This window comes from Taeniopygia guttata, chromosome 8 (assembly GCF_048771995.1).
Source record: "Taeniopygia guttata chromosome 8, bTaeGut7.mat, whole genome shotgun sequence".
In the NCBI taxonomy this organism is placed as follows: Eukaryota; Metazoa; Chordata; class Aves; order Passeriformes; family Estrildidae; genus Taeniopygia; species Taeniopygia guttata.
Genome location: NC_133033.1, coordinates 4,216,114 through 4,233,784, shown reverse-complemented (window position 1 = coordinate 4,233,784; position 17,671 = coordinate 4,216,114). Strand labels below are relative to the sequence as shown.

Genomic DNA, 17,671 nt, shown 5'->3' with positions numbered 1-17,671 from the left:
TGCATGACCTGCTTTAATAAATGCACACTCAGTTCTTTTCTGCCTCTTTTTACTGAGTTAAGCACGGGCACGGAATTTCTGGGAAGTTCACGGTGTCGGCGATCAAACCTCTTGTTCATGCAAGAGCCCGGGGATTTATGAGTGCCAAGTGCACTCATTAGAGGAGTGGGCTGGTCGTTCAGTAACATCCAGCTCCCTGCCAACTCAACTCAAGTTGGAAATGCAGGAAAAATTGAGGGTTTGGTGCAGCAGATCTTCATCCAACCAACTCCACCAGCCACCAGGCTCCGTGACCCTGCTCCCCAAGAAAAAAAAGATACAAATCTTCCTCTTATGCACTTGCTATTAAGATAACCATTGTACTGCTTAAGGATGAAAGACAAAAGTGGATCTTTCTAACTACTCTCACCCAATTAAAGCTGAAGGAAGCTCCTGATAGCTTAGCTTTACTACTTCAGACTTTCTTAGATGTTTATGGTAATTGTCTTCTGGGTAATTTGTTTAAATTTGTGTGTAAACAAAGGGTTTGCACACATCTACAGCCTCACACAGAGTGTGTGTCATTTCTGAAAAACATTCCAGCCATAGTTCACTCTTTTCATTTGCCCCTCAGAGAAAACCAATTCAAGGCCGAATTATGGCATTACCTGCAGCAGGAGCCAGTGCAGCGTCACAGGCCTCTGCAAATCAAATGGCCAGTTTTAATATTTCCTCAAGTGGTCCTCAAATGAGAAAAAGCCTTCTGTTTCCTTGCTTTCTGAACGTCTTTGGGCAGCTGCTCAAGAGGCGTAACTCAGTTTGACTGCACTGGAGGCCACTGGCCACGTGCCCACATGCACCAGCAGAAGATCCCTCCACCTCAGAAGTCATTTCACTAAATTCTGCTCCTTGTTATATCATATAAGACTTTTTTTCCCCCACTCTATATGTTAATATCCATCAACTTGTACCTGTCCACATTTCTGTTACAGGGAGGATTCTGCTAAGGTATCTTTTTTCCACTTTCCAAGTGGTTTTTGGGGATTTTTTTTTTTTAACAAGAAAATGGGAATCAAGTATTTGCAAACTATAAGGTCATAGTCTTCCCTAGCAAAAGGCAGAGAGGCAAGAGCAAGCCAAGCCTCCCATGAGTGGGGCAGCTTTGACAGCAACTCATGCCCAGCCATCCACTGGCAGGTCCCACACTCCTGATCCTGGTGTATTTGCAAAGCCCATCCCCAAACACACATCATGAGCTATCTATCCCCAAACAACACATCATGAGCTATCCATCCCCAAACAACACACATCATGGGCTCTCCATCCCATAATCATCTCCCTCACCATGTCCCACCCATGCTTCTCATCTGCCAGTGATCAGTCAGATCTAAACTTTCTGTTGCATTCATGCTCTTGCATTTAAATGCTCCTCGCCCTAAAAAAACCCAACCACAAAACAACAAAAACCCCTAAACAAGCCAACTCTGGTGTTTACTTCCCGATTTCCACCTGTAGCAACCTGAAACAAAGCAACAATCACAGTTTTGCTGTATCACATTATTCCCTGCCAACAATACTTTCCAGTGATGCTTGATAAGTCCTGTTTACCAAAACTAGCACAAGTAGAATAACACATGTCAACCAACTGCTTTTTCATTTAGGACCCTTAGCCCAGAGAAGGGGAAGCAAAACGCTTTCCCCATTCAAATAGCACCAACTCATGCCAGGAACGCCTCAAGTTAAGAAAACTTGGGTAAATAAAAGTTTAAAAGTTCTGACTCCTAGGAGCTGTTTTACTAGGAATTTGACTTTCTGCTTAAATAAGTGAGGCAAGTCCAGCTAGTTATGTTCCTACTTATATTAGTTGCATATATGGGATATCATAATAAAAATATGAGTATTTTTATTTTTTCCAGATCCGAGAAGATGAAGCTTTCTGCACTGGCCCCTATGCTTGTGGGAATATAAAGAGAAAACCATGCCTCCCCTCCTATCGTATTAGTGCCCCCTAATATACACCAGATGATCAATAAACTGCATTAAAATTAAATCAAACTGACAGTCTTTAAAAAATGGGCTCTAAGCAGAAACAATTGTTTTAAAGACTGTGGTGTCTGGAGTATTAAACTCACGTGCTGTTATTAATCTCTTTGTTGGAAGCCAGTTGATTTCCCCTGCCTGTATCTGTCAATTAAACATTCAGCATCGCAGCCACAATGGAAAGGTTGATGTTTTGGAATGAAAAAAGTTGGGGTTTTTTTTTGAGACGCGCTGTTGACAGTTCCCTTAAATGCCACAGCATCTCCAAAAGCCATCGCATCTCCAAAAAACCGAGCGGGCAGGCAAAGCCAAACCTCTGCCAGAGCGCTGCGAAGTTTTAAAGGAATGAGTTTAGGGAGAAAGGAGCGCTGGTGAAGCCGCCAGCAGAGCGGCAGGAGTGGCTGTTTTCCATTAGGAACCAAAACACGAACCGGGCTCAGCGTAGAGCGCTGCCTCCACCTGGAGCCGGCCCCGGCGCCGCCGAGGAGCCGCCGGGCGCGGGGCCCGTGCCGGGGGCAGCCCCGGGGCGCATCCCCGAGCCCACAGTGCCCCCTGCGCCCCGCCGGGCCGCTCCCCTCCGCCGGCACGGCTACCAGCGAATCACCCAGCACCAGTGCTCCGAGCTGCGGGGCTGCCGTGCCCGGGGACCCCCGGCCCGGCCCGGCCTCTCCCCGGCTCCCCCGCTCGCCGCCCGGCCCGGCTCTGCCGGCGCGGCCGCTCCGCTTTTGTTCGGGCAGCGGCGCGGCCGAGGCACGGCCGAGCTCTGCCCGCCCGCCGCGGAACTTTCCCACAAGTTTGTCCCGGGGAGCCACGGGGGTGCGGGAGCGGGGAGAGGGGCCGCGGAGCCCGCGGTGCTCACCCATGACGAGGCAGAGGCAGTCGAGGCAGATGAGCAGGGCTTTCTTGCTGCTGCTCTTGGCCGGGTTGTTGTTGAGCGCCGGGCTGCCCCCATTCTTGCTCTCCGGCGGGATCGCCTTGTCGTACTTGTAGCTCTGCATTATCGGGGGCGAGCGCCCGGGACGAGCCGTGCCGAGCCGAGCCGGGCCGTGCCGGGCCGCAGGGAGCCGCTCGGAGCCGAGCCGAGCCGAGCCGAGCCGCGCCGCCGCCGGGCTCGCACGCCGTGCGCCGGGGAGGTGCTGCCCGCGCCGCCCGAGCCGCTGCCGGCCTCTCCGGTGGGGCACGGCGAGGCGAGAGAGGCAGGCGGGTCTTCCCAAGGAGAGAGGAGGGGGAAAAAAAAAAATCAAAGTAGCAAAACAAAAACCAAAACAAGCCCCCTAAAAAATCCCCCGATCACCAGGGAAGCAGCGAAGAGGGGCAGCGAGTGAAAAGTTTGCGGGTTGTCCCAAAGACGGTGGAAAAGTCCTGGAGGAAAAGCCGAGGGGAAGGATTAAAAAAAAAAACAACAAAACAACAACAAAAAAAAGAAAAAAACCCAAAAAATCACTGTGTATATATATATATTTATAAATCTATATGTGTGTATATGTATGTGCGAAGGTCTCAGTCCGGGAGAAGGTGCGGGGCGATGCTGCCCCGGGGGCAGGTGGGCTCCGCGCTGGGCTCCGCTGCGCTGCGCTGCGCTGGGCGCTCCCGCCGCGCCCGCCCCGGCCGCTCTGGGAGCCACCGGCTCGCTTCTGCACTTTTATTTCGCGAGGCGCTTTCCACCCCTCAGGAAAAAAAAAAAAAAAAAAAAAAAAAAGAGAGAGAGGGAGAAGAAGAAGAGGGGGAAAAAAAAAAAAATCAGTCACTTCGCCTCGGATGGGATATCCAAGTAAGCACAGCCCCTTTCCTGCATCTGACATTTTACATACATAATGAACTCCACATTTTTTCCTCAGGGAAGTTAAAAAAAAAAAAAAAAAAAAAGTTAGGAGCTAAGTTTTCTCTCGAATGAGGGAGCCTCTAGCGTTCGTTCGTACAGGAGTGCAGGGGGGAAAGGAAAACAACCAGCCGGTCCAAGGCTGCAGCTCTCCTGAAAGCTGGGAGCGGTGCAAGGGGCAGAAAACTAACAACAAAGAACTTTATAAATATTTTTCTCATGTTTTTTTCTCCCTGCCCTCCAGCTCTGTTCCGTGTGCTGAGACAAGGGAGGGGACATGATGTGTGGGGTACCCACAGACCAGACCTGGGCTGAATTTTGGCTGTGCCACCCTGCCAGGTGCCACCGCCGAGCTGTGCCAGCTTTGCCCTCCCGCAGCAGCAGCAGCACCTTCATCAAATGAGCGTAACGAGAGAGTTGGTGAGGGATTGTTGTGTTGGTTAATGGCTCGTTTGGTCTAATTAAAAATCATCAAGGAAGTAAAGGAAAGGTTTCCCAGGAACCCGAGCTGGCAGGAGGACAATGCTGTGCTCTGAGCAGGGGTGCAGGAGGTGCTACCCCAGGGAGCTGCTCAGGATGGTGCTTAACCACTTCTCCTCTTGGTTTTGGGTGGTGTGTTTGCCCTCAGCCTCTCACCTGTGTGCTGGCACATATCCTGCTGCATCCCCGGTGTTTCCCAGGCAGGGAGAGCCCCCAGCAAGGCCACCCTTCCCTGCTGCTCCTCCCGGAGCTGCAGACTACAGCCCCAGCCAGGGCAAGGGCAGGTTTTCAGGAATCTGTTTAGACACTGGAATCTGTTTAGACACATACATGGGCACACTGAGGCCAGCCTGGGAGGGAGGAAGAAAGTGAAGCGGCTGTTTTCGAATTTTACTTTTATATGTGTGGCCTTGGACGTTCCCCCAATTCTTTCATTAAGCCTCAGTGATGCCTCAGTGAGGTGAAATCAGGTGCCACCTCCCACCTTCTGTTGAGGGGACTCTTTTGCCCATTATCACCCCATGGTACTGAATATAAAAGCATCACTTTTGGCCCCAAATGGTGCCAATCACCCACCCAGGGGACCAAGCTGGCTTCAAAGCACACATCTCAAGGTCTCTCTGTCTTTCCTCTGAGCGTGGCAGAAGTGTGGGTGCCTAATTTAGGTTTCTTGGATGCCTGGAGCAAGTGGAAAGAATCTTCACGTGGGAATTCTCCCCCAGCTGTGGGCACACTGCCCAGCCCAGCTCATGCCCACGGTGGGGTCAAGCATCCACCTTCTCCTCACCCTTCAGAGCTTGGCCCTGCCTAGAGGAACCCACAGATTCCAGCAGCTGTCTCCATCCTCCCCACATCCCCAAATCTGCTGATTCCCTGGGTTAAATTCCATTTTGCGTTCAAAGCAAGGAGAAAAAAAAAGAAGCAAGCAAAAATTGAGACTTATTATTGTAGCAGCAAATAAAAAATAAAAGAGACTTTCTTGTATTTTCAGGGTAATTGAAATTATGGCTTTGTATTTGCATTTACAGGATACCTCAGGCTACTTATGTTTGCATTTTCATAACACAAAGATTGTGCTGTTAATTGATGCAAGCCAGGACACACAAACCTGAATCTCGGACAATTTCTTAAGGGAGCAGCAGCCAGCACAATTGCCCACTTCACCTTTGACAATGGATAAGTCAAAAGTGCCAAAAAAGCAACTTCGGTACCTTTGTCAATAATATGCGAGAGATTAATTGGTAATAATTGTTTATTCATAAATGGAATTATGAAATATGCCATGCAACAGTATCCTTCAAGACCTCAGGTTTTCCTTTCAGTCAGACTTGAAATTCTCACTGTGGACTGAGGTTTTGCTTTATATAAATTATTTGAATGAACTGAGTTTGTATTATTAGTGAATTTTTCTCTGCATTTTTGAAGAAGGACTGATTTTCACAACCTTCCCACCCCAGCTGGAGCAAACCTCTGGTAAACAAGGAATACACTGATATGATTTCTGGGAAGATCAGAAATTGTTGTATCATTTGTTCTTCCCAGACTTATTTCATAACCCAATAATTTGAAAAGAGGAATTGAGTTTTATTCATTCAGTCTTGTCATTTTAAGAGAATCATTCCTGGAATGGACGAAGGGGCATGAACTTGTTGCTGCCCTTTTATCTTTGTATCAGTGGGACAGGACTATGTGGAAATCTGTTCATGACATGTCAAGAACTTAAAAACTGAGAGGAGGTTTGTACCTTACTCACTCATCATGACCAGTCAACATAATCCTGGCTAAAGGGTATCTGCCAAAAAAACCACCCCAAGCCAAACCAAAAAAACAACAGTAAAAGGTTCTTGTATTTCCTTTTTTTCTTTCTTCTCCATAGAAGAGGGTGCTCAAGTGGGATGGTGAGGTCTGGTTTGGGGCAAGAGGAGCCCAGACCTTTTGCTTGAGAGGATGTTCATCTCATTCCCCATGGGCAGGGACAACTTCCACCATCCCAGCTTGCTCCAAGCCTCATCCAGCATGGTCTTGAGCATTTCCAGGGATGGAGCAGCCACAGCTTCTCTGGGCAGCCTGTGCCAGGGCCTCCCCACCCTCACAAGGAAGAATTTCTTCCTCATACCTAATGTAACCCTGCCCTCTGTAATTTCAAAGCCATTCCCCCTTCTATCATTCCATGTCCTTGTCCAAAGTCCCTTTCCACTTCTCCTGGATCCCCTTTAGGTACAGGAAGGTGTTCTAATGTCTCCCTGGAGCCTTCTCTTCTCCGGGTTGCAACTCTTCTGCTCTCCCTGATGTGCTGCAAACACAGATGCTGTTGCAGAGCAGTTGGTGCCTGAAGTGTGCCCGGTGGGATGCTCATTTTGATGCACTGCCCAGTGCCATGCCACCCCTTCCCCCTCAGACCCACAGCCAGCTCTTCCTTTTGCTCTTCCTTTCACCCACTTTGCTTTTGTGTCACAGGGAGGATTTTGGCAGCAGCTCTTCTGGAGAGGGGACACACAGCGTGGGAGGACCAGGCCCTGCCTATTGTATTTCTTGGAGCTGCTAATGACCATGGCTACAGCAAGCCTAAAATAAGAAAGGGAGCTGATTGTTATCCGTTATCTGAGATTGTTCCCCTCCAAAGGGGGAAATTGGAGCACAGTTACGTGCTGCACATCAGGTGGCCTGAACTGGAGTCACGAGGCCGAAATACCAGTTAACTTCTGAAAAGCCCAAAGTTCAACCACCACTACCCTGTTCAGGGGTATTTTTAGCATCACCAGCTGCTGCTGCTGGAGAAAACACCCTCAGAGGGGCTGCGAGTGGGGGCATTGCCCTGCCCAACCCATGGCAGGAGGAGGTTGAGGGCAGGACACCTGCTGTGTCCCCTGCCCGTGTCCCCATGCTGGACACCATCCCGGCGCCAGTTTGTCCATCCTGCCCAGTCAACATTGCCCTGTTAAATTTTTACAAAGCCTGCAGTTAGACCTGTCATTGCAGAGAAAGGCAAATAAAAGTGAAATCCAAAGGGGGCCCAGTTCTGCCCTCCCCAGTGCAGCTGGGAAGGATCAAGCCTCATAAACCTTCAGGTCATTAAAAAGAATTAGCTGATAAATGTCATCGTGATGCAGCGTTTGGTGCTGTCCAGGAAGTTGGGGATCCAGGCTGATGCAGGCCAGGAGGGTCAGCCCTCAGGCACGTGCCTCAGTGACCCGAGGGGTTGGAAATTCTGTGGTCAGGGACCCGTTCCTGGCATCACAAATCACTCAGGGTCAGTAACATTCAATTTGCCAACAACTTAAAGTCCAGTCTGTTTTGAAACCAGCATCTGTATTCCTGCCAAGTTTCACAACCCTGATGTTTCTCCCTAATTTAATTTAGTTCCCCTAAATCTTGCTGGCTCTTGATATGATTGGAGGATTTCAATCCATGCTATTACAAAAATGAAAAAAAAAAAAAAAAGGAAATAAATTTCAAATTACATGATCGCAACAAACAGCATGAAAATGTGAGCTCGAAATCTCATCTGAATGATCAAAACACAGAAGCTGTAATAAAGGACGTTATCTGATTTAAGATTTTCTAAAGACCAAATCTTGTTATTTGAAGGATTTATAATTTGGGGACACTGGGGACTGGTAACACCTTGTGTACAGTCACAGTTGTGTCTGCCATCTCTGTCCTCAAAAAAAGAGAATAACAGCACCATCTACTGCCATTCCTCAGCATTCGCTTGGGAATGCCAAACTCCAGCTCCATCAAAGCACCTCTGCAGGTCGTGGCCTGGTATTGACAGAGAAACGAGCAAACTCGGACTGCAAAAATCAAAAATCAGCAGTCTAAATTACTAATTATCAAAAAAATTCAGGCCTCAATAATACACCTTGCCCCTGAAAACTGGTGGCATTGAAAAAAAGCATTTACCCAGACCAGCATTTTCATATATTTCCCCCAAATCCCTTCACGTGTTTATTAACGTCGCCTTGAAGGGCTGTCTGTGGAATTCCCAATTTCTACCGTCAACAACAGCTCGTGAAAGACGTGGAACATCACCCTGGGTTCCAACCTGGTGAAATCCGGGTCTGTGCTCGGGGCTGGCCAGCTCCCAGGAGTTTGTTTGAAAGTCAAGAATGTGCCATGGTTTAATTACGCTGCTAGGACGGGCCGAAATGAAAGCCCCGTTATGAAGAGCAGTCTCAGAGGAGAGGTCCAGCTCGGGTTTTTCACCCCGAATTGATTACTGGTTAACTCAGGGTAGTTAACACGTTTGTAATGTCTGGTCCAGGCACTTCCCAGGTATTTGTTGCAGGATACAAACATTTGTGGTTTATAAAGTAAACAGGTCCGCCGACATTTTTTCAGCTTGGATTTATTTCTGGTCGCAAACTGTCTCAATGACTTGGTTGAAAATGCTCCGCGTGCAAGTGAAAAGTGAAAGAAAAATTAATATCTTTTTCCACGTCTAGACCAAGCCATTTTTATGGGCCACCCCACGGCTTTTGGCATCCCCTTCAAAGTGTGAAGCCCTGATGATGAACACGGGTGCTGGTGGGGCAGGTGTGTGGTGGCCACCATGGGGCAGCAGGAGAAGGGGTGCTGAACTTGAGGTTGTGCCTTCCCAAAGTGAATCAAGACTCTGCTTTGATGGGATGGTACTGGAGGGATCTGGGTGTGTAACTGGGGAAGCTTTTGAAAGACATCACAAGTGAAAAAAAAAAGGAAAAAAAAAAGTGAAGCAAGATTGAGGCTCATCAAGAGATGAAGCAGCACAAGAAAAAAGTGAAGCGTGTGGCCCAACATGTAGGGACCCTCTGTCCATCCTGTCTTGCACAATTAGAGAACCAAAAATGGAGTTTCACCCAGGGCAGAGCGCCAGCATCACCCCCCATGTGAGCAGCGAAGGCCAGGCCAGGTATTTGTATACAATGCACAAGTCCCTGGGCTTATCTGCTCCCAAGCCTCTCTGTCTTGATAAGTCATTGTCCACCAGCCTCGAGAATTTCAATGTGTTTGCCAGGGCCAGGCTTGACCCTCCCCAAATATTTGCTCCAGCACACAGACTGGGTTTGCTGTAACCCTGCTCGTCCCTCTGTGCCATGCAGTGCCAGGGGGATGTAAGGGAGATGCACAGCCCAGTTCTGCCATGGAGAAACTTCACTGCCTCAGCAACAAAACAGGGAGAAAATAGGTTTTTTTAGGCACAGCCCTGCAGTGCAAGGTTGTGCCACGTGGTGACAAAATTTAATGGTTCCGTGGCAGCAGCCACTTGAGCAGGAGGGGAGGGCAGGACTTCAGTGGGCTCTGAGTCCTGCAGCAAGCCTTCAAGTGGCACAGCACATCCACAAAATCTCACCAGCAGCCTTCAAAGCCTGCTCTTTGCTCCCATTTATCTTATCTAGTGCTCTGCTGAAGCATGGATTTACATAATACACACCTAATATATTAATGTTGCTATTCATCGAGAGGACCTCGACACTGTTTTCTTTGAAAGTCTTGCCAGAAACGCTCAGGCTCCTTAAAACACAAGAGGGTTTTATAGCTCTGAAAAGGATTTGCTCCCCCATTTGTATTCTGAATCCTTTCACAGAGGCTGTTTGCTTCTGTGATAAGAGCCAGGCCCAAAAATTCAGGATTGGTAGGATCCACAGTTTGGGTTAGTAATGAATTACAAAACTACAGCACTCAAATTACTGACTCAGCATGAACCAGTTTTTCACACCCCCTTTCTAGCTGCAATTCTTTCCCCAAAAAATTATCTTGCAACACAGCCTTTTAATAGTGAAGCCTTGTCACACTTGTCACACACATTTCCATTTTCTCTCTAAGTGCACAAACTTCCCTTCTTGCTTCAGTTTTCTCTGCCAGTTTAATTTTGCTTGGGACACTGGATTTCCAAAGGCTGAAGAAATGTCTGTAAAGAAGAAAAAAACTCTGTTCAAGTTATGATATTGGCCTTACTGCAGCTCAAATGACTTTACAGATGCACACAAAGTTGCCTTACAGACCACAGCATCAAACCACTATAAGGAGGCTAATTTCTCTGTGAAGTCAAGCAGATTCCTTGGGATACATAGCCAGGTTATCTTTTCCTTTATTTTGAAGTGGATGAAGAAATACTTGCTTTTACATGAACCTTTAGGCATAAATTATTCTTCTACCTGAAGGTGGACTAAGCAAAATGAGAAGCGCATTGCCCACTTTATTTTAAATAGTGACAATGATCAAACCTTGGAACACATTTTTGAGTATTGGGTTAGTGGCTGATCTTTCTACCTTCATGTCTTGTTTTGTGGTAAAAAGTATCTGGCTCAGTACAGGAGAAGATGGAATTAGATGGCTTCAGCTATCCAGAGACTCAGACTACGGCATTAATGGTCTCTTCTGATCTTCAAAATCTGCAAATTTGCTCTGAATCAGGGATTATGAAAGAGCAAATAGTAAATCCCTTTAAAATTGGCAGTAAATGTCAGGGGCTACACTTTAAACACACAAAGACACAGGTCCACTGACAGTCATTGCCCAACAGGCTACAAATAACTCCTGTGCTCCACCACAGACCCTTTATCTTCTTTATCAGAATTGCCAACATCAAACACTGAATGTCAAAATCCTTCTTTTTCCAAACCACGAGATTGTTTTGAAACAGTGGGATTTGAAAATGAATGAAAAAGACACCTCCCCCTCCTCAAAATGATTCATTTTGGGTTCTCATTTTACCTGTCCTCACCTGCCCACCTTTTCCCAGGCTCATCAACAGATGATGTAAAGGCTCCCACCATTACACCCTTCTGCCTTCAGTAAATCTTTGTGCAACCAGCTGCTGGGAAAGTGAGGCAAAATGCTTTTGGAGCGATAAACACAAGTGCAAAAGCACAAATCATACACATCTGAGAAGGCACTGCTTTCATTTGGGTTTGTTTGCTCAGGGACTGCTTGGCTGGCTCTGTGGCTGTTTGCTCTTCTTTGGGCACCTGACAAGCACCCCAAAAAACACTGCTAGTTCATGGTGGGCATTAAGGAACCTGGCCCTGATTTTACTCTTTTCTGCTTGAATAAAGAGCTCCTAAAAATTTGCCCTCAAAGAGAAAATACGAATCACAGAATGGTTTGGGTTGGAAGGGACCTTAAAGATCAACTTATTCTACCCCCTGCCACAGGCAGGGACACCTTCCACCATCCCAGGTTGCTCCAAGCCCCATCCAACCTGGCCTGGGGCACTTCCAGGGATGGGCCAGCCACAGCTTCTCTGGGCAACCTCTGCCAAGGCATCACCACCCTCACAGGGAAGAATTTCTTCCCAATACCCCATCTAACCCTGCCCTCTATCAGTGTGAAGCCATTCCTCATGACCTTGTCCCAAGTCCCTCTCCAGCTCTCTAGAAGGCCCTTTAGGCACTGGAAGGGGCTTTAAGGTCTCTTTGGAACCATCTCCAGGCTGAACACCCACAGCTCTCCCAGGGCTCTGCACCCTCAGATGATCTTTGTGGCTGGACTCACTCCAGCAGCTCCACATCCTTTTATGGACACTCCACACGGTTTTTCCTATTTCTTGACCCATTCTTGCTCACGTTTTCCATACTCAGACAGCACCTTGGTGGCTGAGAAACTGTTGTTCTCTGTATCACACACCCCACCTGAAGGCAAGAGAGAGAACAGACCGAAAGAGAAAAAGAGCAAAGGAGAACAGAAGTTAAACTCACATGAAAAATAATTGCATAAAAAGGGAATCTTGCTTCCTAAAATAGGCTGGCACCAGGCTGTAACACGAGAGTGTTTTGCTGATGCCAGATGAGGAGAGTGAGCTCAACATGACCGCCTGCCCTTACAAGAACTCAGCCTGGACAGCACAGAGCTCTCTCTGCTGTGGCTCAAGACCTTTGATTTCAGAAGAAAGCAATAAACAGCACCTTGCTTCAAAAGTTTCACGATCCATAGAAATTAAACTTGGCCAGTTCAAAGGGCTATTATTAATGTGCCTTCTTGTGCAGATATGATCTCAAGAAAAACACACATCTAGGACTAATAATAACAAATAATAGAGTTATTCATACAGCTGCTGCTTACACGATGGCAATTTCCCCATAATTGCAGGCACAGGGAACGGGCACACAAACAGCAGTCTGTAGTGCCTCTGCCTACTCAGGGCTTGGGTTGAAGCTATTCCTTGTAGGTACATATACTTTTGGGAAGAGAAGTATTTCAACCTCCAGCAGAACCTCCATTAAGCTCTCCTGCATCCCGGTCTGAAGCTGTGTTCACACCAGGAAAACACAAGGGAAAGAAAAACAAAAGGTGTGAGCACAAAGGTGTTTCAGAGGGAGAATGGTTTCTGGACAGTGGGGAGATATTCAGACCTGAGAACCCTTTGCTTAGCTACAGACACACATTTCCATTTTCTCTCTAAGTGCACAAACTTCCCTTCTTGCTTCAGTTTTCTCTGCCAGTTTAATTTTGCTTGGGACACCGGATTTCCAAAGGCTGAAGAAATGTCTGTAAAGAAGAAAAAAAAACTCTGTTCAAGTTATGATATTGGCCTTACTGCAGCTCAAATGACTTTACAGATGCACACAAAGTTGCCTTACAGACCACAGTATCAAACCACTATAAGGAGGCTATTTTCTCTGTGAAGCCAAGCAGATTCCTTGGAATACATAGCCAGGTTATCTTTTCCTTTATTGTGAAGTGGATGAAGAAATACTTGTTTTTACATGAACTTTTGGGCATAAATTATTCTTCTACCTGAAGGTGGACTAAGAAAAATGAGAAGTGCATTGCCCATTTTATTTTAAATAGTGACAACGATCAAACCTTGGAACACATTTTTGAGTATTGGGTTAGTGGCTGATCTTTCTACCTTCATGTCTTGATTTGTGGTAAAAAGTATCTGGCTCAGTACAGGAGAAGATGGAATTAGATGGCTTCAGCTATCCAGAGACTCAGACTACGGCATTAATGGTCTCTTCTGATCTTCAAAATCTGCAAATCCACTCTGGAGAGGTGGCTGTAAAGTCAAGTCACCTCCAGGACCTGGAGGTCAGCACCCTCCTCAGCAGGACCAGGGCACAGGAGATGGTGCAGGCAATCACACAGTGCTCTGTAAGTTGCTGAGATCACAGGGAGGGAGCCTCGTGTCTCTCCCGTGGCTCCTGCACCTCCAGACAGCTCCCAGGGCCATGTAACCATCACCTCCTCACACCTTTGTGGGCATTTGAGCCCCTTCCTGGGCGCTGCCTCTCCTGAGGAACCTGTTCATGGCCATGGCATAGCTGAGAGGGGATAAAAGCAAATAATTTGCTAGCCAAGCTGGAGGGTTGTGGGGGCTAATCCCACCTTCCACCCGTGAGAACACAGATGGGTGACAGGGAGAGATGCTGGGCACTCCCCCTCCTCATCCCACATCAGCAGGAAGACACATGCAAGGTGAAGAGGAGGAAAAATCTCCCAGGCAAGGCTTGTTTCTCATGGTGCTTCTGCTTTCTCCCAGATCCCATCAACGGCCCAGGGACAATTTGGCTTATTTAGTAAACACAGTGGATGGTGCAAAGGTAATTCCCTCGTTGGGAAATGTTCTCCAGCTCAGAGTAGCTGCATTTCCAGTCACCCCAGGCTGCACAGCTTGGGTGACACCAAGGGACCCCACAGAAACAGATAGCAACGTGGGCAGCCTGCTGTGTGTCCAGGCACCCACAGGGCTGGCAGCATTCAGAGGAAAAAGAGGGTGGGTGGGTGAAAGCATCCCTGCAGGCTTGAATGCGCCTTGACTTGTGCATGGTGCCTTTGCTCTTCCCTCTGTGACATTATTTTCCTGTCCTGGTGGCCCAGCACTCAGCTGAGGTGGTGGAACAGACCTTGGAGGGGGCGGCAGGACAATGAGATGGGAAAACTCCACCTCCTCTGCCCTTTGATCGTTCCTCCATCCAGATGGGATCCTCATTTTTTAATCCAGCTACCATTATCATTTCAGAGCCCAGCACTGCATTTAGGAGCCCAAATTCCCACCTTGGATGCCATCTAGTGCTGACTGCTGAGAGCAGAGGAAATTCCCAAAGTGCCTGGAGCTGCCAGGAAGAAAATCATCTCCACTCCTCTTCCAGGGGCTGCTGCCAGACTTTATTTCCCAAGACCCCACTGAAAATCACCTGTGATTTGGGTTGGTGACCATTTCTTTATCTACCTTTCCTTTTTTTCTTTTTTCTTTTTTTTTTTTTTCCTCTCTAGTACAGAAGATTTTCAGGAATAAGCAACCACGTTTGCAGCACAGACTCAGGAGATGGGACACCTTTAAAAGGAAATATTTTATGGAGTCATCCAAAATCTGTTTGGATGGTTTTGGTTTCCTGAAGATGAACCACCCAGAGGAAGGGCTGGAGTTTGTCCTTTTGCCAGGTTGCAGGGGCTGAGGATCCTCAGTCAAACCCCAAGATCCAGGCACCCTAAGGAAGAGGGCGGTGTTTTTTTCCCAATTTCAGCACTACCAAATTGTCCATTTCCCAGTGATGCTGCTTGGGAGGTTTACATTGGATATTAGAAAAAATTTCTTCACCAAAAGGTTTATCAGGTGTTGGAATAGGTCACTCGAGGCAGCAATGGAGTCACCATCCATGGAGGCATTCAAAAGATGTGTTGATGTGGCACTTGAGGACATGGTTTGGTGGTGGCCTTGGCAGTTCTGGTCTAGCAGCTGGACTCAGTGACCTCAAAGGGCTTTTCCAACCTAAATAATTCCACAATTTTATGATTTTTTTCCGTGTGATCTCTCCAGAACGGCCACCCCACTGATAAGCACAACACATGCCAGTCCATAAAGTCCTTCCAGCAGCCAGACTCAGTTCCCAAAAGCATCATTGAGGTGAAAAACCTCCCTCCTCCTCCTGCACACCCCAGAGCCCAGGAGCACACCCCTCCCATGTTCTGGGTGCTCCGCAGCCCCACGGCTCCCAGGGACCAGCCCAGCTCCGTCTCACCCAGCCCAGGTCTCACCTCTGCACTGCAATGCAGACATACCCTCAGGGCATGTCTATCCACCCTGCTCAGGCTGCTCTGGAGCTGGCAGGGAGCAAGTCAGGTCTGGTTTGGGAGCTGCTGAGTGGCACTGGGGTGCAGAGCCAGCCCGGTTTGCCTGGGCACTGCGCCGACCGCAGCGGCTCCTTGGCTCGGGGCACAGAGCTGCTCCTCCACTGCTCCTCCACTGCTCCCCAAGAGCTGTGCCACACTCCCAGCCACTCCTGTCCTGCTTTCCTCTGCTTCTGCTGGCACCTTGCCCTCCCAAAGCTGGCATGACCCCGCTCTTTCTGCACCGAAGCCATCAGGAGCACTCCAGAGCCTCTGGGGTGGTGCATGGCTCCTGCCCCCTAATTCAGAGGCACAAGGGCTGATCGTTTAGGAGAAGCTGAAATGATTCACTTGCAGGCTTGCCTGCTGCTTTATTAACTCAGTTTTTTTTCATCTGCAGTTTCAAGTGGTGCAATTTTGAGATCAAAGCCCTGCCGGGCTCTAATGGCTCCGTGTAAGCTCAGCCTTCACTGGCACACGAGGCTCTGCCTCCAGGAAAGGTGTGAGACTCAGTCTCAGCCAACGTGAACCTATCCACAGAGAAGGCAAAACTGGACTAAATGTTGCTCTCACTCATCCCCATCCAGAGTTAATTGGCTTTAATGTGGGAAGAACGTACCTGCTGAACTGATCTCAGTCAGGCCCTGCGGTGTATTTAAGAAAACCCAGTGGATGGTGCTGCCTGTGAAATAGCTGCAGCTCCCCCAGGCCTGAGCAGAGCAGGAGAGTGCCCTGAATGGACAAACAGGGCAGGACACAAGGCAGGGGGCTGCTCCATCTCCCACCAGCAAGAGGAATGCTTGTGTTGGGCTCCTGGAGCAATGCTCAGCTCTTTCTCATCTTTGTTTAAAGATGTTGTGCACACTCTAACTTCTTTCTTCAACATATTTCCAACAGTCCCATGTATGTCCCTGCTTCTGCAGGACAGGAGGATTTTAATTGGGGCCATGGCTATCACAGAACCATAACATAGTTTAGGTTGGACCTAAAGACCATCTACTTCCAACCTCCCTGCAATGGACAAGGACACCAGCCACTATCCCAGGGTGCTCCAAGCCCTGTCCAACCTGGCCTTGGACACTTCCAGGGATGGGGCATCCACCACCTCTCTGGGGAACCTGTGCCCGTGTTTTACCACCCACATCATAAAAAGATTTCTTCCTTATATCGAGGCTGAATCATTCCTCTTTTAATTTAAAACCACTACTCCTTGTCCTGTCACAGCAGGCCCTGCTAAAATGTCTTTCCTTTTCAATTTTTGAAGTCCCCAGCTAAGGTAGAACAGATCTCCCAGGCAGCTGGAGATGCTGGTAGATGTTGCCCGACATCATTCAAGGCATCAGGAGCAGCAGAACCTGCACCTGGGCAAACTCTGAAGATTAACTTCAGGTGAACCTGCACAGAAGGGTAGTGAGACTTCATTTTTGGCCATAGGAAAGCTTGGCTTAAATTGTTTAGGAATTGTTCTATGATAAAATGAAGCCAAATCTCTCAGAAACAGGTGCATTTCTGCACAGCAGTTCTGGGCAGGAGAACAACAGGGTATGGGCAGAGCCAGTCTCAGCAGTAATATTGGAATGTAAACGTGGTCAGTACAGGGCATGGTTGGAATCCCCAGCCTGAGGGCTCAGGAGAGGATCCTAAGGGTGTCCCAGCTGGATCAGAGTCAGCTCCCCCTTAGAACAGGGTCCCCTGAGCACTGCCCTCTCCCTTGGGTGCTGGCTGAGGCCATCTGTGTGACAGCTGAGGGGTCACTGAATCAGGAGCAAACCAGCCACCCCCAGACCTGAAATGAGCCTGATCTTGTTCTCACAGACCTATTCCATCATTCCTCTTTTACAAAAAAACACTCGCTCTTTTTGTTCTCTCACATGAGCCAGCAAGCAGAAGCAGCACGCTGAAAGGGGTCTCTTTCCTGCTGGAAGCTGTATTTATTTGTTGTGCTCAGTGCATTTGATGTGTGTGTTCCTGATAAAACACAGGCTGTGGTTTAACAAATCAGTGCAGCAGTCCTGATCACAGCCCCTCTGAGCAAAGGGCTGCTGGATGTTTCCTTATCTAATCTTTCACACCCCAGCATTTCTTCATGTAAAGCATTGATAATTAAAAATGCAGAAGGGGACGATCATGAGGAGAGATTAAAGAACTTGAACAAAACAGTTGAAACAATTATAGCATTACATTACAGGGAACAATGTCTTTTATTAACTGGCTGCTGTGCAACAGTGCTGAGGGATCCCAAGCTATGGCTCAAAATCCTTCTGTGTAAAAAGCAGACAAACTCCCTACAGGATGCAAAAGGCAGCCCAGCAGCTGTTTACA

General features: G+C 48.1%; 1 protein-coding gene across 1 annotated transcript in view; it reads right to left on the bottom strand.

Annotated features, from left to right (window-relative positions):
- Positions 1-3,645, bottom strand: part of PLPP3 (phospholipid phosphatase 3) — a 42,690-nt gene extending 39,045 nt beyond the window's left edge. The window contains exon 1 of the mRNA XM_030278706.4: positions 2,879-3,645. Coding sequence (XP_030134566.1) covers positions 2,879-3,017 — 139 coding nt within the window. The 5' untranslated portion in view covers positions 3,018-3,645. The remainder of the gene's footprint in view (positions 1-2,878) is intronic.
- Positions 3,646-17,671: the final 14,026 nt, after the last annotated feature.